This window comes from Lindgomyces ingoldianus (genome assembly GCF_010093535.1).
Source record: "Lindgomyces ingoldianus strain ATCC 200398 unplaced genomic scaffold BDR25scaffold_1, whole genome shotgun sequence".
In the NCBI taxonomy this organism is placed as follows: Eukaryota; Fungi; Ascomycota; class Dothideomycetes; order Pleosporales; family Lindgomycetaceae; genus Lindgomyces; species Lindgomyces ingoldianus.
Window position 1 is genome coordinate 2,727,808 of NW_022985162.1, and position 23,327 is coordinate 2,751,134.

The window sequence follows — 23,327 nt, forward strand, 5'->3', positions numbered from 1 at the left end:
ACATCCGATCCCAAGCAGGTTTACATGATGCGCTTGTTAGACCTTCTGCTTATAGTCGAAGGATAGGTGACCGCAAGGTTTCAGTAAAGCAATGAGCAAACGTCGATCTTACCTTTGCATCCTCCGACATCGCCCCAATTCCTTAAACAATGCCTAGGATTCCGGCCCCTTGTGAGTAATGAATAAGGCTGCACATCGTATGAATGAGCATGACGACCATCTCGAACGAATGCGACATTTGTACATCCTGCACACAAAGGCGCCAATGTAAGTAAACACAGAAGCAGCGTAAGGGTTGTTCTGTACACTTCTCCTGGAACGTTGCTTTAAGCATTCTACTAATAATTAAAATTGGAGTTCAGTGACATTCTCCGATCGGAGAAACTCCTCTTTCCGGAAGGTGCGCAGACAGCATTTCCCAGTCGACCGCCGAAGTCCGCAACTTTAACTCCAATTGTTCTCCTAGACTCGTTGATGAAGTCTCACAATGATAGCAAAACGTCGAATAGAACGAGAAATTCTGCCATAGTGTACTATAAGGCTCACACTACAGATGTGCCAACTGTCTTACACGATGAGTTCAAAATTGGATTGTTGGCCCGGGCGCAGGGCGGAGCCGCGTTCTGTGTTCAGTTGGTGAATACGATTCCAAAGAGTTGTGGCATCTTCGTATCATAACCTCTTTGATCCAAGAGACAAATTTTGGAAAGCCTAGCACAGAGCATGCCAAAGGACGGAGCGCAGCGTCGCCCTCTGGCTGGAAAAGCTTTCGCATGCTTTAGCTTTCTTCTTTTGGAAACTCGAAACAAACGAGTCGTTCCCTTCCCCAGACTCCTAAGTTCCCAACAGCATTACTGCTCAGCCTCATCCCTCGTTCAGTCTCATCTATCTTTTCTGCATGACTTTCGTTATTGAACCAGCCCGAGATACGATTGCGAATACGTGGCTCAATGAGAGAGGCGTCCGCCTGAACAAAATACTCTCGTATCGATCCACTTCGACTTACTGAGGGTCCTCAGGCCTCCGATTGCTCGTTTCCATAAAGTACGTTAATGGCGAGGCATTCGATATCCGAATTCGGCTACAGGCGCCAACAATAGCTCCAAGCTTTCGGACCATCGCGATGCTCCGCTCCGAATTCCCAAAATTCGAACGCTAGAGCGACCTTCGAGTCCGAAAATGATAACAAGGGCTCCACTAACCCAGCGACGCGTCTTCTTGGATCCAACGGCGTATTCAGAACATGCGGTAAGTTGCGGATGTCCGAATCATGCGCCAGGAGCCGCATTTCACTATCGCTGAGTGGCTTTGTGGCGCAGCTGCGCTTGACAACCTAATCAAAAGTGATCTTCCCGCGCTGACTGTACGTCACGCTTCCGTGCCGCTGCTTGACACCCGCGTGCGACCTTATCTGCTTCGCGCTCAAAAGACAGGGCAGAGGCCTGAAAGACAACATGTTGGTGGGGAAGCCTTCTGTTCCTTTCGGACTCGGTCGGCGCTGTGAAACCTGCCGTGTGGTCCATCATGTCCCTCACAGCGAAGATGTTGGTATGGTTACGCTAGTCAACTAACCTACGGCTCAGGGTACGTAAGAGGTTGAACCCAAGCTCTCCACATCGAAATAGTGTCGAGGATCCGTTCTATGGAATGCCTGAATGACTTGTCACACGACCAATCTCCAACAGAGCATTCCGATAATACGGTTCCAACAGAAGATCAAACATTATGATGGCGCAATCCCGTAACTCTACCCGCCGCGAAGCGCAACAGATACTGTGCTGCATTCGGTAATCCGGACTTTTAGTACCACTATCACCGGATCCAGGTGTATTTCAAATCAGTCTCAAACATGCTGTGGAGTGACGCCATACGACACTGCTTCCACAGTTCCAATAATTTTATTCCTAGTGGCCTCAGTCAGCGGGGACTTTGAGATGGCCACAGCTTCGGGCTTCAACATCGAGGATCGATCAAAGAAAACACCATGTTATCCTTCCAGCGCTTCCCCAATGCGCCATCTCCTAAAAATACCGACATACCCCGCACCCTGCCAAGCTATGCTCGCTTCAGCATGCCTTAAGCCCACCCTGCATCGAAAATTAACGATATATTGAACGACTGTCCGTGGAGCAAAACTTGTCACGGGAAATGAATGTCATCCAGCCAATCAGAAAAGACCCGGCGGACTTCAGTTGGTGCCTTCGCTAAACTTCCTGAGAGCACCTGGTTCGTATCGACCCCTGTCGTGCACCACACTCCCATTCGAGACGCGAATAATCTAGCTGTCACGTTGACAGCTTGCTTGTTCGGACCTCACAAGGCTGGATGAGGGAGGTCAGGTTCCGGATGCATGTGGCTGCATGCATCTCACCGTTTAGAAGAGGTGATATCGTTCGATGCCTTCTCCTATGCTCCGTTCCGGGCGTCTGCAATTCGAGCCGATTGCGGCATGCCCGTAGTGAGAGCCTCAAAGCTGAGGACTCGAAGGCACAGCTGAAAGCCACTGCATCGTTGCCCGAGTCCGTAACTGCAGCCACTGTCAGCACAAACCGTGGAGGAAGCCGCTGAATGCTTGGCGGGTCGGACCGGGTCGATCAGGCTCAACCGTCACAAAATCACACCCAACGACTCCTATCGAATACCATCTCCTATCGTCACCACGCCTATCTGAATCAACACTCCATCCTAACTAACCTTTATATCCACAGCGCAGGACGCTCAAGATACACGTTTGATGCTGTACAAATTCTATTGCTCATTCCAGCATCGCGTGGTTCAAACGAGTGGCGTTTATCTAGTCCAGCTGATGTCTTTTCTTCTGCCTCACAGCTGATAATTTACAGCCAGCCCAGCCTCGCGAACTGCTCCAGCTGTCTGCTCTATTTGAACGCTGTGACCGCCTGAATCGTCGAAGAGTGTCTTTTTTTTTTGCTAACGATCACATCGCATCAAGAACTTATCATGGCACAAGCACAGGCACAGGTTGACAGCAGCGAGTCGAATAAGTCGCCGGCTCCAGCTGGTGTGCCGCAGTATGTTTTAGATTATGGTAAGGTTTTCAAGGATGAATTACAGTTTCACTGTTCGGGGCAATTTTCAGTCTGCGGGTTTCAATCATATACTCGGATTTCTCTACCATTTTTCCTTGGGGCCCCTGAACCCCAATTTCAGTTCCAGTTCTGCGGCTGAGGATGATTTTTCTTCCTCTACGAAGAAAGAACTTCAAGCTACCAAAATCTCCCACTAACCAACCCTCCCAGCGCCACTCGTCCACCTCTACACCAAAGACCCCTACGGCCCCTCCGCCATCTCCGCACAAATCGCTAACACACGCCCACAAATTTCCTTCAAAGACGTCCAAATCCCCTCCCCGCCCCTAACCCTTTCCAACCTCGACCAGCTAAACTCCGTGGGCACAAAAGGCGGCAGCGACGTCTACCTAACCAGCACCGTCGATATCACCACCAATCCACAATGGCTAAACGGCGCAAAGACCGATGCAAGTGGAATGACTGTGGGTACTGGAGAGAAGAGCTCAGTTGTAATCGTCGTAGATAAGGGGAACGGGACCGTGGATGCGTTTTATATGTATTTCTTTGCGTTTAATTGGGGCGGGGTTGTGCTGGAGAAACAGCTTGGTAATTATTCCCCTTTGGTCCCTCTCGGATTAGCGTTTTGGGTCGTAAAGGCTAATCTTTGTGCATAGGCGACCATGTAGGTGATTGGTAAGTTGCCGGGTAAGTTGCGCATTTGCTTTAGACTAATGGGGAGAAGGGAACATAATATGATCCGCTTTGAAAACGGCGTCCCTAAGGTGGTATGGTTCTCTCAGCATGCAAATGGGGAGGCTTTCAAATATGAAGTCCTCAAGAAAGACAAGTCCGGGAAGAGGGTACGTTGATACAATTTCTTAGTTCTTGTCTCACCCAACGCTCTCCCACACCGTTCTTCTTTCCCTCCTCCATCCCTACCATATCCATTCAATGCTCGTCTATACCAAGTCTAGCGAATCTAAGCACAGCCTAACTAACCACCCCCCTACCCAGCCTCTTGCCTTCTGTGCTCATGGTTCCCACGCACTCTACCCCACGGCCGGAACCCACGACCACACCATTCCTAACTTCAACCTCCCCTTCAAATTCCTCCTCGTTGACCAAACCGACACCGGTCCTCTCTACGACCCCCTCCCCTGCTCCTACTACTACCAATACTCCACCTCCTCACATTCCATCTCCCCATACAACCCCTCCGACCCAGTTGGCTACCTCAACTACCGTGGCCGCTGGGGCGACGAACAATACCCGGACAAAGACAAGCGGCAAACGCAGCTGGCCGGAAATCGGAAGTATGTTGGGGGTCCGACTGGGCCGATGGATAAGCAGTTGGAGAGGAAGATGGCTTGGCCTGAGAGTCAGTGGGCGAAGGGGCAGAGGGTTAGGGGGGGGTTGGGCTTATGACTGTATGGTAGGGATCTCGGGGAAGCAATGCGGAATTTAATGAAGTGTGGGGGTAAGAGGAAGGGGGTTAAGAGAGTCAAGGTTGATGGGGCAGTTGTGAAGTAGGTGTGGGTGAGAGTGAGAGTGAAGGGGGATGATGCAGCATGCAGGAAGGTAATTAGCGGGGAAATTGCTAGCTTGTGAGTTTGGTGGGTTGGACGGGATGTCTGGGCGTTCTGTCGTTTTCATTTTGTTATGCTGCTCTGCATTGTAGTGTTAAGTTGGGTGACAGAACTGCACCCTTACACCGACTTAAATACTACAGCAGAAATCAACCTAGCATGCTTATGGGGCACTTTCAACTTTTCTGAATGCTCGGACAACTACACATGTTGAACTAGTTTGAACTCCGGGCCCTTCAACATTCTCCCAAAAGCGCCGCCTATTTTCCATGTGAACTACACCGCTTGACAATAGCGCTCAAATGTCTACCCGCCCCTCTTCTGATCCCTCTTCCTCTTCTTCTTCGGACTCTTTTCCACAACCTCAACTTCTACTTCCTTCTCCACCTCCATCTCAACATCCTCCTGCGCGCTGTCGATCGTATTCTCAGGATTAACCTCCACCCCAGCCTTCAGCGGGTCCCTTACCACCACCGGCGCCAGCACATCAAACGCCCCCGTCCCCACTGTCCCCAATCTCCCGACCACAATTCTCGCACTCGGGTTTTTCAACTCCTCGGTATCCCTCTCCAACACCGCATCTCTCAAAAAAGCGACTGTTGTCTCAAAGCTCATTTTCATGAACGGACTCACATTCCCCTTCAGGCCAATGCGATTAAACGGAGTGAAGCCCCCGCCTTTGGTCATCGTGTCCGCGATGAGGTTGAGATGTCGATTGTCGACACTGATACTGTGGCCATGGAAAACCGCGTGCATTTCGCGGATGATGGTCGCGCGGCAGGCTTCTACGCCGTAGAGATTGAGCATTGCAACGATGTCGTTAGTGAAGAGGCGGGAGGTGTCGATGATATGAGGGTATTCACGCATGGCTGTGAGATTGGCGCCTTCGGTTACGACGACGGGGATGTCGACGTCTTCACCTGTGAGCGGGTCTGGGTTTTTTTCGGACGAGAGCAAAGCTTGCTTGATGCCGGGAATGACGTGAATAGTAGCAAAGTCCGCAGCGTATTCGACATGATGCAGCATCAGCAGTTTCGCGGTGAAGGCAGTGAACTCGAATTCGATCTCGCAGTATCCACCGCTTTTGTCATCGAATTTGAAGTCGGAGATATCACTGCAGTCTTTGCAGATGCGTTCGCGACGGATGGCGGAGGCTTCTTCGAGTGCGACAAGCAATTCATCGTCTTCCTCCGCGCCTGTATCGGGATCTGGTGTCGAGTTGCGGGATGGTTTGGGACTGCTGCCGTAGGTCTCGTCTTCTGAGATAACTGGGGAATCTTCGCGACGGAGGCCTTCTGCGAACGCTTGTTCTTCATCATCTGGGTCGTCGAATTCAACGCTTTCTTCCCTGTTACCACGTTGCTTCGCGTAGGTAGCATCGCCCTCATCGTCGCCATCATCACTTTCCTCATCTTCGTTGCCACCTTCGTTACCGGCTCGTGTGGTGCGAACTGTCGGTTGCTCAGTGGTACCTACTGCCTCTCCAATAGTGGGAACGGCTGCTGAGTTGGCGGCAGAGGCACTGGAGAGTGATCGCTGATTTGCCTTCTTTTTGAGCTCTGTGCGAACGACCTTTTGGAGGCGAGGGCAGAATTTCTTCTCCAACGATTCGGCTACATCTCGGACTTTTATAGCATATTCTTCACAGTATTCTTTGGCCGGGTAGAAGTCTAGACGAATCTTGTACTTTCGAGCCTGCGCGAAGTGGTTGCCGGGGCCTAGCTTTTCGGTAATCGTAACCTTATCGAGAACAGACGAAAGTGAAAGTCGACTGATACTCTTCACAAATTTCTCGTTGTCCTCATTAGAAAGCTCTGGATGTGGGTACAGCGTCATCGCAGGCGTAGAGATCTTTGAGCTAGCGGTCATGACAATTTCTCGTAATCGAGGAATACCGAGGGTAACGTTCTTTGCAGAGTGACCTGCTAAATGGAAAGTGTTGAGCGTCATCTGAGTGGAAGGTTCTCCTATGGACTGGCCAGCAACAACACCCACTGCTTCCCCGGGCTCGACGAGGGATTTAAGATATTTGACATCGAGCGCTCGGTCAAAGTTCCTTCGCAGTACCTCGCCATTAGGATCGCTTTTCTTCTTTTTGATAAGTTTATCAGGGTTATTCTCGCAATACTAGGTAAGAGTTAGCAATTAGTTAATTCTAGGAGAACGTAGTCGTACCGCTCGCTTAGCAGCATAAAATTTTTCAGATACACTGCCAGCGTAGCGACTAGGCGTGTATACTGCTAATGCAGGATCCATTGCCGTGGTGTCGCCAGTCTTCCTGAACTTCTTGTACGCACTCTTGGTGTACTCTGTCGCCCTTTCGCTCCAAACCTCAGTGAAGCCCTCAGCAAGGTTTAGTGACTGCGACAATGACATCAAGTTCTCTGCCTGAAACCTGAAATCGTTCAGGTATTTGTGCTTCGTTGTGTCAAGACCATCCTCCCCGTATAGAAACTGGACCATGCTGCCGTCTGAGTCGCGCACTGACGTATCGTACTCGACGCGAAGACCTTCCATACCTTTGATAATACATCGCTGAAGATAACCCGAACGGGAAGTCTTGACTGCAGTATCGATAAGACCTTCCCGACCGGCCATGGTGTGAAAGTAGTATTCCTGCGGTCGAATTCCCGTTAAGAAGCGATTGACAACATATCCACCAGCGCGAACATTTGTCTCGAATGGTTTAAAACATGGTAGTGTCTTTCCACTAACCATGACCGGTACACGTCGCCCTTCCAGAACCTGCTGACCAAGATTGCATGAAATCTGATTAGCATTGACAATGCTACCCTTTGCACCAGAGCCTGTCATGGTCTGCATCTGGTTCTTTGGGAAAGGTTTGATGAGTTTCTTGGGCAAACAAGCAATTGTGACCGCCGAAGAAATCCGCGCGGTTGCACTATTGGTGAGCACATCAAGGCCATGCTGGTTCGACTCATCGCGCAATACCTGCTCTAGTCTCTTTCGCAACTCCCGGCTATTCGGGTCGATCTTTTGGACATCGAGAGTAACATACTTTGATGCAACTTCGAAGCCAGCCTTTTCCGCCTCTTTCAACTCCTCTAGTCTAGCCTGGTCTCCTTCTTTGGTGAGAATAAGATCTTCGACACCACAAGAGAACGCACGCATGTGAAGGAGCTTGGTGAGCAGACGTCCAAGCACGCTAAGAAGCCGCCCTGCTGTCGTATGGCCATACGTCTCATAGATACCGTTCACAAGCCCACCACCAGCGGAGCCAATTTGGCTTTTGTCCATGATCCCGCAGAGTAAATCCCCATCTCTAATGATGACTTTTTGCTCTTCTGAATCTGGACCCCACATCTTAAAGCTCGTTTGGGATTTGGATGATAAAGTCACCCCTGGGTATTCGGGAGGCTGAATGTTCTTCAAAACAGTTGTAATAATCTGTTTGCCAGTCCACAGAGGCTGCGGTCTCCAAATTGCGGGGGAAACGGTGAGAAGAGTGCCAGAAGTCGTGTGTCCATCTTCAGGTCTTAGCGAGGCGTACATAAGCTGCTGATACTCTTCTCGGGTAAAGAACGTGTCCCGGTTCGTGAGCCATACTCCCATAGAAATATGATCCTGAATCAACCCTCTGAGAGGCTTTCCAGCAGTCGCTGAAAGATACTGGTGATCAGTGTCCGCAATTGTTGCCGCCTCTGCTCGAGCGATCTCGTTTTGGGGAAAGTGCATATTCATTTCGTCACCATCAAAATCCGCGTTGTAGGTGTTACAATTGGCATAGTGCATACGAATTGTTTTCTCTCCTGGCAGAACTCGAGCACGATGCGCCATCATGGACGGTTTGTGAAGTGTCGGCTGCCGGTTCATAATGACAATATCGCCGTTATTGAGATGCCGATGAACCTTTTTGTTCCTCGATCCATTTACACTGGTGCTTGAGGGTGCAAGTAGCTGGTTTGCCAGAGCCTGTCGCTCTTCGAAATTCTTTTTCCTCAAATTCATGACCTGGCCATATTCATTTTCAATCGCAACAGCACCGGGCCATTTGTCTGGACCGTTTAGCACCGCCTCTTTTAGATCGTAGAAGTTATGATTCGTCACCGGCTCCGGATATGTCAACTTCATCGCGAACACCGGAGGAACGCCGATTTCGTTTGTCTCAATGTTCGGATCGGGGGAGATGACACTGCGAGCGGCAAAATTGACACGCTTGCCCATCATGTTCTTCCGGAAGAGACCTTCCTTTTTCTCTAGATTTTGCTTGATACCGTCCGCATTGATTCTCCCAGCCAGGCCCTGGACTGGATTCGCGTCGCGGTCAACGAGCGCATTGACTGCTCCTTGAAGGTTGACCCACGCAGTTTGTAGATCTCCAAAGTCTCGTCTCCGATAGCCCGATTCATTCTCCTGGCCCTTCATTTCATTGCTGATTTGGCGCATCGCATCACAGGCATTCAGGATGTTCTTGTAGAGTGAATTTTTCGGGGATTCGGCAATCGAGTCGCCGGTTCTGTCTTCCATCCTGTATCGGTTGGGGGGAACTACAACGCAGTTGAAGAAAAACATGTCCGGACTGATATCCGCCTGGCTTTTCGACCGCGAGTAAGGGTTATACACTAATCGCAAAATTTCTGTCTCCCTTTCAAAAAGAAGAACAAGTGCTGCTCTCACTTCCACAGCAGTCAGATATTCTTGGGAATTTTCAGGGGGCTCTGGTCTGGCTTCGGATCTTCTGCTTGATGTTATCATGGTTTCGGGGGCGACAAGCGTACCATTTGCCTCTTGCGCATCCAGCATATCAACGTCATCATCGTCTTCCGATGTGGGAGGGTCGAGATCTGCGACCCCCTCGTCGGCATGAGGCTGCCGTTTGCTACCCCTCTCTTCTCTCTTTGCGAGGATATCCAGCGGATTCTGAATTCGTTTTTCTGCCTGGGCCATGAGGGCTTTCTCCTTTGCTGATAAGTTCTTGCGGAAAATCTTAATTGCTCGGTCTTTACGGTATGTTGGATTAATTCTAATGGCCGTTAGCCGCGCGTCCTTTGCAAACCAAGGATACGTACCCTCCGCAATTCCTGCACTTCTTGCTCTTGCTCATCTCGGCGTAGAACTGTTTGATGACTTGCCGTCTTGCGTCGCTTACAGCTTCCGTCTTACACCTCAGGGAGTGTGCGTTGGTTTTGGATATGCCTGCGTTTTTCATAGCCTTCCTCACATAGTCGTTCCTCTGGCCAATGATGCCTTCGCCTCCCTCATCCGAATCGTTGTCGGCAGGCTTGGAGTTCTTTCCCCCAGTCAAATCTATATGCTCGTGCATATCGTTCGCCTCTTGAACTAGGCCGCATCGTATTAGTCGGAGCTTGCAGACGTATTCGTTGACCTGAACGCGGGGAAGCTTGAAGTGTTGGCAGTAGCCACATCTGCCTCGAAGTAGACGTAGAAGCTGATCGATGAAGGTCACGTGGTATACGGGAGCAGGGAGCTCGATATGACCGCAATGACCGGGACATCCATTCATCCATGTCAAGTTACAGGTCGAGCAGCTGCGGTGCGACTAGCATTAGCTAGGAAGCGTTGGAGTTTGCGCAATTGCTTGACTGTGAAAAAAATAAGACTCACGGATTGTCTAAGAAAGCGCCGAGCGCAGCATCATGTAATCCCCCGCGAACTGGGTGAAGCAAAGAATCGAATGTCGTAGGATTCGTGATGCGCTTGACGGAAATGGTCCGCACGTCTTCTGTGGTCAAGAATCCAAAATCTACGCCTTTGATGGCAGAGGACACGGGCTGGGAGGGGTTCATTGTGTGTATGGAGCAAGCGCCAGAGTGCGCCTTCCGTCCAGGGAAACACTTGAGCGAAAGAAGGAACGAAGGTGAATGTCTGCGGGGATGGTTTCTAGAGCTCGAAAAAAAGTTCGGCCGGAGTTTGGCCGGCCGCTGCATGCGAGGTGCCAAGTGCCAAGACCGCTAGCCTGGTTTTGCACTTCGCGTCACCCTCACTCTCTCCTCCGTCTCTCACGTTTGACACACGACACAACGAACATCTCCCTCGACCACCAGCAACCGTCCCCCATCGACGCCAATATGGTCGAAAAGCGCCCACACCCTGGCGACCACGGCGTCGCAAACGGCAGCAACAAGCGTCTGGCGACCAAAGCAACTGCCCAGGATGCTCTCGCGGCCGCTAAAGCCAGGGCTGCTGAAATCGCGGCTGCGATGCAGGCGAAGAAAGCTGCTGCCCGCCCCGCTACCAATGGAGCATCTCTATCGCCTGCACAGAATGCCTCTGCAACGCCCCCCCCGCCGAATCAGTCTCCACTGTCCGGCCCCCCCGCGGACAAGCTTGCTGCCATGAAGGCGCGCATCGCTGCTCTGAAAGGCACATCTACGCCTCCGGCCTCGACTGACGCGCCTCCAGTTCGCCCGCCCGCGTCGAGTACCCCGCCTATTTCCCGCCCATCCCTAGAACCAGGCCTCGAAGAGTCGCGCAGGAGAGGAGACGATGGTCGGTCAAAGAAGAGGGAGCCCATGGCCCCTCGATTCGCCACCACTCTAGCCAACCGACGGACCGACTCCCCTATATCCGAGAAGAAGGAGACTGAGCATGCTGGACCGGATACGGAGGAGACTAAGGAGAATCCGTACTTTGATCCCCACTATCGTCCAACCAAGCGCGACCGATTGCCCCGTGCCTTGGTGTTCAACCAGAGAGGCAAATATCTTGCCCAGGCTAGCAAGATGCGCCAGCAGGAGAGGCTGGAGCAGATCAAAAAGCAGATCTCCAAGCAGGCGCGCCAAGCAGGACTGGACGAAAACACCGAGCGCGGTTTCCTCGTTCAGCGACCGCCGGATGTTGAATGGTGGGATGAAGGACTGCTGGAAGAGAAGAGTTACAATTGCATTGACGATCCGACCAAGGTTAAGATCGACGGGGATGACTCTCTCATCACTAACTACATTCAACACCCCGTCATCTTGAAGGCACCGCAGGATCAACTCCTTGTCCAAGTGAAGCCTATGTATCTCACTACGAAGGAGCAAGCCAAGGTCCGAAGGATGCGTCGCGCCGCCGACCTTAAAGAACATCAGGCAAAGATCCGTCTGGGTCTCGAGCCTCCACCACCGCCAAAGGTCAAACGCGGCAACATGATGCGCGTAATGGGTGAACAGGCTATTGCTGATCCAACGGCTGTCGAGATGCTGGTTGAGAAGCAGATCCAGGAACGCCATGACACCCATGTCAAATCTAATGAGGAACGGAAACTAACCAAAGATGAACGTCACGCAAAGCTCACTGAGAACCAGCAAAAGGATGCCAAGAAAGGACTCCATATGTGTGTTTTCAAGATTGAGACCCTTTCCTTTGGCAAACACCGATACCTGATAGATCACAATGCGAAAGAGCATAGCTTTACTGGCATCACCATATTCAATCCAAACTTGAATCTGGTGATTGTGGAGGGGGGTCTTCATTCCATGCAAAAATACAAGAAACTGCTGCTCCACCGAATCAAATGGAGTGAGAACGCCCTACCAACGGAGAAGCAGGCCGAGAAGCAACAAGGCAATCCTCCCTGGATGAAATCGGTTGACGACGACGACAATTTGAAAGACCTTTCGTACAATAAGTGTTCGCTCATTTTTGAAGGTCAACTCAAGCAACGAGCCTTCCGCAAGTGGGGAGAGAAGATTTGCGAAACGGATGGTGAGGCGAAGGAGGTTCTTGCCCGGTCCAAGCTGGACAGCTTGTGGGCGCTCGCTAAGAGCTCTGATTGAGGATTACACCGTCGTCACCATTATCCTTCACAGTGTGAACGCCTCTCTTCAGGAGATTCATCGCCACAAAGCCCCTATAAGTTTACCGATCATTGTCATCGAGGAATCACAATGCTTGATTCTACCACTCATGGCATGATTTACCGATTCCTAGATACCAATCACCACAAATTGTACACCAAGGGGGACATCGGATTTGGGAACATGTTGAATACCATTTCGCTCGGCGAAGCGCAAGCCTGTAAGGCGTTTATCTGGAACTTGCTACTGAGGCTCGGAGGACTCTCTTCTGGATGTAAGTTTTACTCAATCATAGTACAAGAGACGCCGAGATTAATATGAATGTCTTCGTTCAAGATGCAGGCCCGTGAGCTCCAAATGTGCTTCCGCAGATACCTGAAAGGCGAGTTACGGTCACTTCACCCCACTAATCCCCTCCGCAGATGAGGCAACCCGCCTCCCCGAACTGTCCCGCCCCTGCAGTGAATTTCTAATGGCCTCTACAGTGTCCTCGTAGTGTTGAATATTGCTTCCCCTGGCCCTGCCGTCAAAAACGTCTGCTGGTAGGTTATAGTTACGGCTTCCTTTGACACATTGTTAAATCACTTGCACCAAGTCCCTGCCTTTAATATACTCTCCATGCTATGCATTGTACCGACCTCGGTTTATCTTGATTAGTTGACCTGGACCAATGCTGCACTAGAGAACTACTTTGGGGTTTCATTAAATGCCTGGTAGTGTGCAGAGTTTCTTGATAACTACTGCCTTTATGGGTCCCGTGACTTTCGAATATATTAAGCTTGCATTCTCTTGAATATTTGATGGATTTTGACAGAATCTTTGGATCATTCAATAGGCCTTGTTCATCCTAACGTTATATAATTCCTGATATCCTGTCCAAGCGACTCAGTAGTTTATTGTTTACTGATAGAATTTCTTGTAAATTATGTAGAAAAGTGTAGTAACTGGAACTACCATGTGTACTTTCAGCTGTCCTCCAAGACTCGAGTGTGCTGTCAGCGATCGGCCTATGAATACGCGATTTGTGCCTTACAGAGGGTGGCGAAGTGCTGCATTTCTGGAAGCCGCCCCTGAGACAGATGTGTGAGGCTGAGAGGGGTCAATGCGGCCTGATGCGAACCTTATTGCCTTTCTCCCACCTTTCACCTCAATCTTACTAGTCATGGTTACGTGGCTATGTGCCGCAATAGCTCTGAGGATGCCACCTAGCTTTCTTGCAAGTCATAGCGGCAAATGCCCGCCAGCTCCGCCTCTGAAAGGACCGCTTAACATGTGGCAAGCCACTGAAATACTGCATCTGGTCGCCAGACGTGGAACCTGAAAGCGGTAATTTGAGACAAGATTTTGTATCTTATTAATATCTACCTAATTGTAGTAAGAAGTTTAATAGATAGAGCCCACCCCAATTATGTTCCACGTGTTATGAAAACGTTCTGTACAGTGATTATAATAGGATCTATTTATGAAACTACTTGCTACAATTAAGGAGGAAGTCAACAGAGTCTGAATTTCTGAACTTAATTCCACATCAGGTGCAGTATTTGGAGCGAAGTATTATTGTAGCACTAGTCTTCGCATATGGAAATCACAGCGAGCTTCTTTACCTCAGCGAAGACTTTCAAAGCCTTCGAACGTGCAACCGTTACCCCGTCATCGCTCTGCTCCCGATGGCCCTCATCAGTGCATCCCCCTCAGCGGGTTCGGTCCCTATATTAACATGATCCTAGTGCTACCTCCTATATTCCCAAATATATATCAGAAGTGGTGTCGGCCTTTGTCACTGTTTTGGCTGAATATATAGCGATTGTCTCCCTCCTCGGGGAACATGTACTTAAGGTTAGTTCACACATGATGAATGGCCTAATACCGACATGGCCAATCTTCACCAAATGACGGATGTATTTGGCAAAATTCGCTGGCGTTCTGCTGGGGACGAGAAAAATGTAGAGCTAGCCGTGCGAAATGGAGGTTCAAGGTTCTTTAAGTGGGTCCACCGTTGCCGAACGAACACTGTCTGAAGGAGAATGTTGGCGCTACAATGGGGCGAGGGTAGATGGATGACAAGCTGTACCTACAATAGATCGTGCCATTGCATCCTCCACTTCCCACTGTCGTCAATTCGTGGATCCAGCTGAGAGCAATTATCTCTTCTTAAAATTACACTATTTGCCATGCGGGATACGAGTTTTGGTGCCCAACGATCTGCCAGCTGTTAAAGACGCGGTTACCGGACAAGTCAAGGCTTAGAAAAGACGCAGTTTCGCCATTTGCTGCTCTACATGCCTTTATCCAAATTCATGAAGTTTTATAGGTACGAAGATAACAACAAGACCAGAAAAAAAAAAGGTATCAGGCTGAAAAGTGACGATACTAGTAAGACACAATAAACACAATTATATCTAACCACCGGGGTAATTTCAGGTCCTATCATGATTACCATATTGCTGTACAACACAAAAGGCTTTCCTAGGCACTCCGTATGTCGGGGTCATGAGATCTTTGCTTTGAGGCTGTGAAGTAGGAATATGGGGGTTTCTGGGCGTACCATAAAAATATGGTTTCTTCGCGCTGACCCAAGAACTCTCCCAGATTGTTTATGAATCTCAAGGAGGCTTGATATCTGGGCCTAGTCCAATTTCTCCAATTTCGGCCCACATACACACTTCGGATTGCTTTGATATCTCCGGGGCGATGTGCCAATTCGAAAGTCTGTGCGTCAAGAAATTGGAATCGGATCCATCAGCTTAAGGCTTGTTCAATAGGCCGCACCCTCGGAATCAGTAAGTATATATCTACATTTACGATCTGTGCTAAAACCTTAGAGTGGGACCAGACCCGTCATTCCTCTCCAGTCTTTTCATATGGATCGAAAAGTTTCAGTTTCTGGGCCTCGCTGACCCATGTATTGCTCATTTGATTCGCATTTATCGCCTTTCCAATCTGGTCAATCCTATCATGCCATTGAAACCGGCTCCAGTAAATCCAATTTGTGTCGAGTTCTTTCCCATTCTTCTTAAGCGATATTTCCATTCTCGTCTCTATATCGTCAAGCGAAGGGCGAATATGCTCTAGCTCTTGAGGCAGTGGCACCTCTTGGAGATCGTCTGGCGGAACCTGCCCTGCTGGCGTCTGATCTTTGTTTGCTTCAGATTGCCGATCCTATTTCTATTGCTGGTTGTTGTTTGACGATCCCGGTTCACACGTTCGACACAGGGAATCCACCTCGGACGCCACCCTCTTTTCTAGCATCCAAGGCCTCCCTGGGTCCCACTATTTGGACTATCGAGTCTACCCGAGTCTGTCGAGTTGCTAGGTGAACTTTTAATTTGGCCTCCTGGCCCACCTCCACCAGGAACTCCCATGACCATCATACAAGTTTGGGCTGTTGCCACCACCACCTTTGCTACCACCCTTACGTCTTTCTACTGATTTTGCAGGGTCATGGATTCAGAAAATCCGGATTTTAATGCTTTGTCACCGTAGCGTCCAGGAACGCAAGCAGGTACGCGTGCCTTCGATCCAAGGAAGATGGATGAGATGAAGCATTTTGTAGATATAGGGAACAGAAATAAACTGGACCAGAGGAAGTACATAGATTGCAAAATGAGATGTAGATTTAAAGTGGCGGCTGTAATGAGAGTCGACTTGTGACTGTGCTGGCCTCTATGATAACTCTCTGGCTACGACTTAATATTATTGGACTGCTTATACAAAGCACATCTGCCCTGAAAGTTGTCACCTCTACGCATGCAGGAAAGGAATCAGTGGCTAAAATGCCAAGTTGAATCTTGGTACATCGAATGCCATGCAATTGAGTGTCATCTTCACTCAGGAGAAAATTTACGCAGTGAATGTGTTCTTCGAAGCAGTGGAAATTAGTAGAGAACTCCAAAGTTGACTCTCCAAGCAGTCAGCTTTCGAAATATAACACATCTAACGGAGCGCTACACGGCGTCCCCTTTAACCAGAGAAAAAGCATACGGTGACTATGTTCTTAGAAGGAATTGATACTAGAATTAACCCCCATATTGGAAGTTCACTTTGCTTCTGGGCAAAAAAGTTCCAGAATCAGAAGCGTGCCTTACCGACCAGAAGACGGAATGCTTTGCTGCGCTGTCATATTCCTGATACTTCCACTACAGGCTCTGAATGCAATCAAACTTGCCAAGTTATTTTTGGCTTTTATTCCCAGGTCTTTACATACACCGCTTAAGGACAAAAGCGAAACCACGTAGCTATGCCCGGGGATATACAGCGAGAAACTTGGTGGGTCGAGCATCTGCGAATTCGGGTTTTTTGTTTTTAAAGCCCCTTCACACACTGCGGATCGAAGTCAAAGCCATTAATAGGCGGATTAGTCCTTCCACTTTGTCACATCTCGATAGCGAATCTGGGTATAGATTGAATACTAAATCTAGCCGATAGCTAGAGGAACTTTAGAACTCTCGTCTCCACCTGGGATCGGACACATACACCTCCGTACTTATTTCGATCGTTGTCTCGTTTCAACGGCTTACTCTGAAAAGATATTATAGCCTAATATGGAACTGTTCCACATCAATTGCTGACTGACAGTCCGAAAATCTGAGTCCAAATCGGGAATGGCATGGACCATGCTCCAGGAGTCAGCGAGGAGCAAAGAAATCAGATCTACGATGAAGAGAGTAAAGGGGCGTCGTGCCAAATACTGCCCTTCTCAATACAAACGGGGATCGAGCTGGCTATTCCTGAAACTACGGTGGGGATGAGGAAATGGACTATAATACGCCTCACGATATCATGGTCGACTATTCCAACGAAGGCAGACGGAAGACCTGGCGTACATACCGTAATCTCTAGCAGCCCTGATGCCCTCTATGTCATAAACGTGGCGGTCACGCCTTCAAATAATGACAACATGCGGGATTTTACCCTGGGAGGCATTGCGCGTGAATGATCTACGATCCGAAACATTTGGCCTAGGCGTTATTCTGACAGCTAAATTCAAATCGCGAGTCCAGACGACCCTCAGACTAGCGAAGACGTGCAATCGAAGTGTTTCCGGATTTACAAGACGGGTGACTTTGATGGAACTCCACAAGAAGCATCTGTCCCATTCGAAGGCTTCGCGGTCCACTTCATGAGTTTCAACTCGAAGTGGAAGATATGGTAGAGCGATTTAAATCAGGGTTGTAATTCCGTGGCTCGACTCAGGGTGTTCGAGCATCTCATGGAGATGCAATGCTCGTAGAAGTTTGATCCATCACCCTCCTATTATGGGGTGTTATTACCGCTTAAGGAGATCCCAGCTGGCCATCCAGATATTTGGCATCCATATCGATTTATTCTCTCGACAGTCGCAGTTTTAGCTGCTGTCGATTTAATTTTTTTGCCTCCGATCTAGAGGATCTGAAATCGAATGATGACTACTCCAGGGAAGATGCGGACATCTTTCATGATACCAGCTTCCTCCTTCCTGTCCTCATTGTTTCTACCAGAAAGGTATCGGGAACTCTGCCACTAAACCCAAGTGAAAAAAGAAGGGGCTTAGCTGGATTGATTATGAAATCTCAGCCTAGCTAGTCCTCTCTCTTTATCGGATCTCAAAGTGCGAAAGGTAGCACAAAGTCTGATCATAAGATGTAAGAGACTTCTTTATGGAGCCCTTTGCTAGTACGCATGAGTCGAGTCATTAGCTTTTTCCCCCAAAAATGCTAAGCGCCTCCAGACTCTTTTCTCCAATGTTTCTAGTTCGCTCCTGAGGCCCCACAAGACGATCGGGTGCAATTGTCCGTCAAAGAGAAGGGATATGTGCCCTAGCGGATATGGATGGCCCTCTTCGATTTCGCACATAAGGTCTTCAAAGAATATCTGGCAGCAGGTCTCCAGTGGTAAGTTCAGCAGATGCCAGGGCAACCTGTGGGGCCCTACCGCAGGAGACGCGGATATGACGGCATTAGATATGCTTTGCGGTGTTCGTTTTGTGAACGGAAAGTCAGCTACCTATCTCCTGAGGTATTGAGGGACGATAATAGACGGTGGCAAGGACTGCGTAGCAGAGCGAGATAGCAGATAGAGTCAGTTGTTACCAGAGATCAAGCAAAAAGTGAGTAGAAGGGTGGTTCATATAAGTAGTGCCACCAAATGCTAAATCAATCAATCAGCCATGTGACTTCAATGTACCAGACCAGTGATTGTGAGACATGCTGCATTTGCCGCCTTGGGTCCCTGAAACCTCAATACGGCACAGCGGAAGATTGAGCTCAAAAACACCAATCATCGTGGGCTGTAGGATAATGTGCATGTACCCCAGAGACGCCCGGCATCGTCAAGAAGTGCGACATCGGAGAGATACGAGCGCCAGTGTTCAGTATGTGGTTGAGAGTGATGGAGGTACTTAATTATTTTACTATGTACTGTAGCGCTGAGGTTGAGGTTGGGTATTGCACAGACAACCTTGGAATGGAATACGAGCGCATCTCGGTAAGCTACTTCAGCTAGCGTGGGCCATCAGGCCATATCCACCAGCATATCTTGGGAGGACAAGCCTCAGCCTCACAGCCTTTGCACACTTCCATCCTGAGGGAAAGTCAACGAAGAAAGAGTATCATTGTGGACTGGACTCGAACATGGAATCTTCATCCAACCAAATGGAACATCAACAAAACGCTAATGTTCCTCAACCACGATATCCGCTTGGCATTCCCAGCAAGTTCGACATCGACGGCAAAGTGCAACCCTTCCCTGGCAACACAATCATCTCTCACCTTTCTCCATCCAGCGACCTATACGCGTCCCTCCTCTCTCTCTATGAAAAGCTGCGCCAAAGTCCCCTCTCATCCCTTTTTGCTTTACTCCCACCCTCGAGTTGGCATATGACAGTCTTCGAAGGCGTCTGCGACCAAATCCGCAAGCCAGGTTTCTGGCCCAGTGACCTGGCTGCGGACGCCCACTTAGAAGAATGTGACGCTACATTTACAGAAAAGCTCGCCTTGTTCGATCTGCAATGCAACCCACCATACCGAATGTCCATCACAGGCTTTGAGCCGCTTGAAGTCGGAATCGGACTACACGTGGAGCCTAGCACTTCGGATGAGGCAGCAAGGTTGCGACAGCTGCGTGATAGGCTCGCTGATTTACTTCAGATCCGCCATCCTGGCCATGATTCCTATAGTCTGCATTTGAGTATGGCGTACTTGGTGCGACATCTGACAGAAAGGCAGAAGAGCGAGCTGTTGGCGCTTCTTAACGGGCATTTCCAAAATTTTCCGGTTGAGTTTGAGCTTGGCCCTCCAGAATTTTGTAGGTTTGAGGATATGTTTGCGTTCCAGCGTCAGTTTTACTTGAAGGATCAGGAAAAGAAAGATATATGATATGATAACTGCTGAATTTGGTCGTTAAAGTCTGTGAGACCTACTCCAAAAACGCCACTACAGATTTCTAGGACCGATTTTATGTTGGTGTACGGATTTGGTTTCTTGGGATTGTTCCATCGAAATATTACGGCTCCACATCCTCGAATTATTTCCGTTCATATCGCCGTGCTCATTAACTAAATAACGAATCCATTCAAAATTCAAGACTCTTATTAAACTACTTTTCATTTTCAGGAGACGTCGCCACCATCGGCAACAAACAAAGCAATTGAGAAAGTCCAACGCAGACCGTTAATATGGGCCACTCAAATGGCCGTGTGTTTTTCGTCCACGTAGAGTTAGATACTACATTCATCCAAAATACTGATTCTGGTTTTCTGGAAAAGACCACGGCCTGATGTTTCCGCGAGCCGTCACCTGCCGCGAAGGCGGCCCTAGCATCCGAACACTGGTCCAGGACATCAAGTACATTCCTAATAGTATTAAAATCGACTTCGATAAGAATCACACTATTAGACCCCCATAGGACAAGGCATGGCCAACGGTGGATTCGTCTATCGACATTCGTTACATCGTACTGGAGTTGTAACTATCGTCTCCGAATGCGTCACTTATACACCAAAACAACTCGTCCTTACAAGAGAGCAGCAAAACCTATACTAGTCCAATCGGCAATGCATGCAGATAATGTGGTGCGACTTGGGATGATGGAACATGGAAATTATTGTTTGGCACGGGTTCTCTGAAACAGATCGGACCGACGATTCCAATTGGTGTGTTGGTACTGCGATGGATGGAGACCATACTGGACTTAGAACCGCGACTAAGGGAGAATTTTCCGCCGTAACCTGCATATTTCAGATAACAGAACTGCTAGTGATAGGAATGATATCGAGCTGCTTCTCGGTGATTTACCTGAGCTGGTGGGCCTGGAACATCACCTAAGGCATAGAACCTACACCCGACAATGGGGCAACTCTCGCGTTAGCAATACGATCAATCGAGCAAGCTTGTCAGTTTTGTCTCAGTAAGGTAAGCTGAAACGAAAGATCATAGCGAGAAAGCTGTACGATAGAATTGAACTCTTGATCAATCTCGAAATAGAGCAAATTTTATCTGGACGTCTGAATAAGCGTATGTATCGGGCGCGTTTTGATAGGAGCGACTGTCACGCGTGATATCGTACCACTGCTCTCTGCTATTCACTCACTAAGGCTAGCTCCTTTTCTGTACGCTATATAGCCACCCTGGAGCCCTTTCGAGCTCCTCACACCTTACACTATCCTTCGGTATCCTTGTTCGACTCTGGTAGTATGCGCATATTGGAACCTAAAGTGTTATGAAAAGGAGAATTTAATGCTCGTCTGAGTATAATTCCCTGTTTCGTCGGTCTTGCTATTTAGAGAGATGAGAAAGCAGATACTGTCACTTCAGACTTCTTTAAGACATAGTCGGCACGGGGACGTTTTCCAACGTAGCCACAAGCTCGCAAGCCACCTCGACACACTAACTTAACGATACGCGTCTATAGCTTGTATGTAGTGAGGTGTAACCGGCTGCAAATGAATTTGGCTGAGTTTCGATGCCAGTCCGATAAACATCAAAGCAGAGTGACTGGATATCCGGCGATATCATGGCTTAGCCTCTATATCTTTTTCTAACAAATACCCCAATAGGAAGTGAGAGCTGCAATTCAGTACCAGGAATTAGACACGAGACGACGAGATAATTTAGCTTCAATCTAAAGAGGGTCTAAAAGGCCATAAGTTCGTGCCCCGAAGTCCAGCCCCCTCTCTGTCCAGTAAAGCAGCCGGTTGTCGACACTACCAGATACCTAATTGAAGTAAACAAGACCAGCTTATATTTGAGGGACTATGGCTGCGATATGCACCCGCATCTTTTTGGGCTCTTAGCCTTTTACCCCACTGCAACCGCCCTTTCCACAAGTCATCAAGGATATGCTAGGCCAACACTAGCTGTAAATAACCAGAACTATATCGTAACAGAACCCACAGGCATATCTCCGTCTTGCAACCCGTAGCAAAAGAAACTCTTAACCCGCGACTGATGCATAAATATCGGCTGTATCCAAGTCCAGGCAAGCCCATATGGACTCCTCTGCAAATCAGGCCCAGCAATAATAAATCCCTCACTCGCCTAGACTCATTTCGCTTAAATAAACCGTAGTTCCCTAGTGATTCGCTATATTCCATCGACAAAATCGTACACGTTGCGCGAGACCTAGATTCAGCCCGAAAGGACCATTGGTTATCAAGACCACTGGCCATGGAAATATGTGCAGACTAAATGGCTAGGCAGTGTGACTGAATACCATTCCCTTGTGCTAGACTCACTAGGGCTCTCATCGTAATACCTTTCTATGTTCAGAAGGAAATGGTTGCGACAGGCTTTCTAGTGATTGGCGAACGATAAAGCTGAGGAATTGCGGGGGGGCCGATACGCTGCTGTAATATTATGAATAAGTAAATGCAGAAGGAAGATGATCGATGTATGTTCCAAAACCAATTGTAAGACTGTGACGTCGCACTCGTTCATAGCGCTATGTGGTTGGCCCCACCTCAAATGAACGGAACAAGTATACAACTAACCGATTTATATGCTCGCCGAGAAATTTCTCTTTGCCCGGCCTCTAATATTACACACTGTCGGAACTCGCAGCGCCACTGATCTTGTAATGTCCCGTGAGTCGAGAATCGGCACACATAAGCGAAAAGATGGTGACTAGCAGCTATCCCTCCAAAAGGTTCAGCAGGTTATCAAGATGTGAACATCTTGCCTTAGCATGCCTAAGCCGCCCTTCTAGTTTAGCATTACGAAGCCCTTCAACTGGCATCACTCTTCGGCAACACAACATATTTTAAGTACAGGGACTGCACTAGGACGTATTTCACCTCCCTCCTTCCTTATCACAATTATTTTATTACCCATACACAGCCCGAATAATCGAGGCCTTCCGAATCAGCTACGCACACGTGGAAACCTTCCAAAATAACAATCGAAGCCACTGCGCATTCACACAGTTTGACCGCCTACACGTACGAATCCTTCTATGCAAACAAGGCGAGATTCTCGAAATGCTTAGACAGCTCGATTATCTTGACCGAAACGAGAAAACAGAATACTTCTCTACACGCGGCGACGTGGCCGGAACACTCGTGGGCAAAGCTTATTGGCAAGTCTAGGTGCGAAGTTGATTGAGCGCAATATTAAGCGATTCTGGCATCTGCACACTAGCAGAGGCTTACTGGATGCAAGATGCTTTACTCGAAGGATACTATGGCCATATCGAGTAACAGCAGCTCCGGAAATCGCAGATTTGAACTATCAGCAACTAGTTAGCAGGGAATAAGCCTCTCATTTCCGAAGAATCGGTGGGATTTTAAGATTGGGGAGACCTGGGTGTTCCACAGAGCCCGTCTGACCATGGCGGATTGGAGTGCTTCCTAGAACGGTGCGCTGTTGGATAGCATGAGAAAGCAGCGGAATTAGTATGTGCTCAATCCAGCAGAATATAAAATGAATGACTGATGTGGCAGATACTCTGTAAAAATGTAATGACGTTCATAGCGC

General features: G+C 48.8%; 4 protein-coding genes across 4 annotated transcripts; 3 read left to right on the forward strand and 1 right to left on the reverse strand.

The window, feature by feature from the left end:
* The first annotated feature begins 2,500 nt into the window (after nt 1–2,500).
* Nucleotides 2,501–4,805, forward strand: BDR25DRAFT_299902 (uncharacterized protein). The gene is made up of 5 exons (XM_033689252.1): nt 2,501–3,049; nt 3,261–3,638; nt 3,707–3,725; nt 3,775–3,892; nt 4,047–4,805. The coding sequence occupies exons 1-5, from the start codon at nt 2,962–2,964 to the stop codon at nt 4,455–4,457; spliced, it is 1,014 nt and encodes a 337-aa protein (XP_033555085.1). The 5' UTR covers nt 2,501–2,961; the 3' UTR covers nt 4,458–4,805.
* A 9-nt stretch (nt 4,806–4,814) lies between these two features.
* BDR25DRAFT_276109 (beta and beta-prime subunits of DNA dependent RNA-polymerase) lies at nt 4,815–10,457 on the reverse strand. Its single transcript, XM_033687536.1, has 4 exons — nt 10,205–10,457; nt 9,649–10,128; nt 6,794–9,602; nt 4,815–6,745 (listed from the first exon to the last, which is right to left on the reverse strand). The coding sequence occupies exons 1-4, from the start codon at nt 10,384–10,386 to the stop codon at nt 4,925–4,927; spliced, it is 5,292 nt and encodes a 1,763-aa protein (XP_033555086.1). The 5' UTR covers nt 10,387–10,457; the 3' UTR covers nt 4,815–4,924.
* Nucleotides 10,458–10,611: 154 nt separating this feature from the next.
* Nucleotides 10,612–12,689, forward strand: BDR25DRAFT_299905 (PRP3-domain-containing protein). Its single transcript, XM_033689253.1, has one exon. It carries the CDS (start codon nt 10,669–10,671, stop codon nt 12,358–12,360), a length of 1,692 nt encoding a protein of 563 aa, XP_033555087.1. The 5' UTR covers nt 10,612–10,668; the 3' UTR covers nt 12,361–12,689.
* A 6,231-nt stretch (nt 12,690–18,920) lies between these two features.
* Nucleotides 18,921–19,823, forward strand: BDR25DRAFT_299906 (DUF1868-domain-containing protein). The gene has a single exon (XM_033689254.1). The coding sequence runs from the start codon at nt 18,990–18,992 to the stop codon at nt 19,731–19,733; it is 744 nt and encodes a 247-aa protein (XP_033555088.1). The 5' UTR covers nt 18,921–18,989; the 3' UTR covers nt 19,734–19,823.
* Nucleotides 19,824–23,327: the final 3,504 nt, after the last annotated feature.

Coding starts and splice junctions, on each gene's coding strand:
- BDR25DRAFT_299902 (XM_033689252.1), top strand. CDS start 2,962: ATGGCACAAGCACAGGCACAGGTTGACAGCAGCGAGTCGAATAAGTCG. Junction 3,050..3,260: donor GCAGTATGTTTTAGATTATG/GTAAGGTTTTCA, acceptor CAACCCTCCCAG/CGCCACTCGTCCACCTCTAC. Junction 3,893..4,046: donor AAGACAAGTCCGGGAAGAGG/GTACGTTGATAC, acceptor CCCCCTACCCAG/CCTCTTGCCTTCTGTGCTCA.
- BDR25DRAFT_276109 (XM_033687536.1), bottom strand. CDS start 10,386: ATGAACCCCTCCCAGCCCGTGTCCTCTGCCATCAAAGGCGTAGATTTT. Junction 10,129..10,204: donor GGCGCTTTCTTAGACAATCC/GTGAGTCTTATT, acceptor GTCGCACCGCAG/CTGCTCGACCTGTAACTTGA. Junction 6,746..6,793: donor TTTATGCTGCTAAGCGAGCG/GTACGACTACGT, acceptor ACTCTTACCTAG/TATTGCGAGAATAACCCTGA.
- BDR25DRAFT_299905 (XM_033689253.1), top strand. CDS start 10,669: ATGGTCGAAAAGCGCCCACACCCTGGCGACCACGGCGTCGCAAACGGC.
- BDR25DRAFT_299906 (XM_033689254.1), top strand. CDS start 18,990: ATGGAATCTTCATCCAACCAAATGGAACATCAACAAAACGCTAATGTT.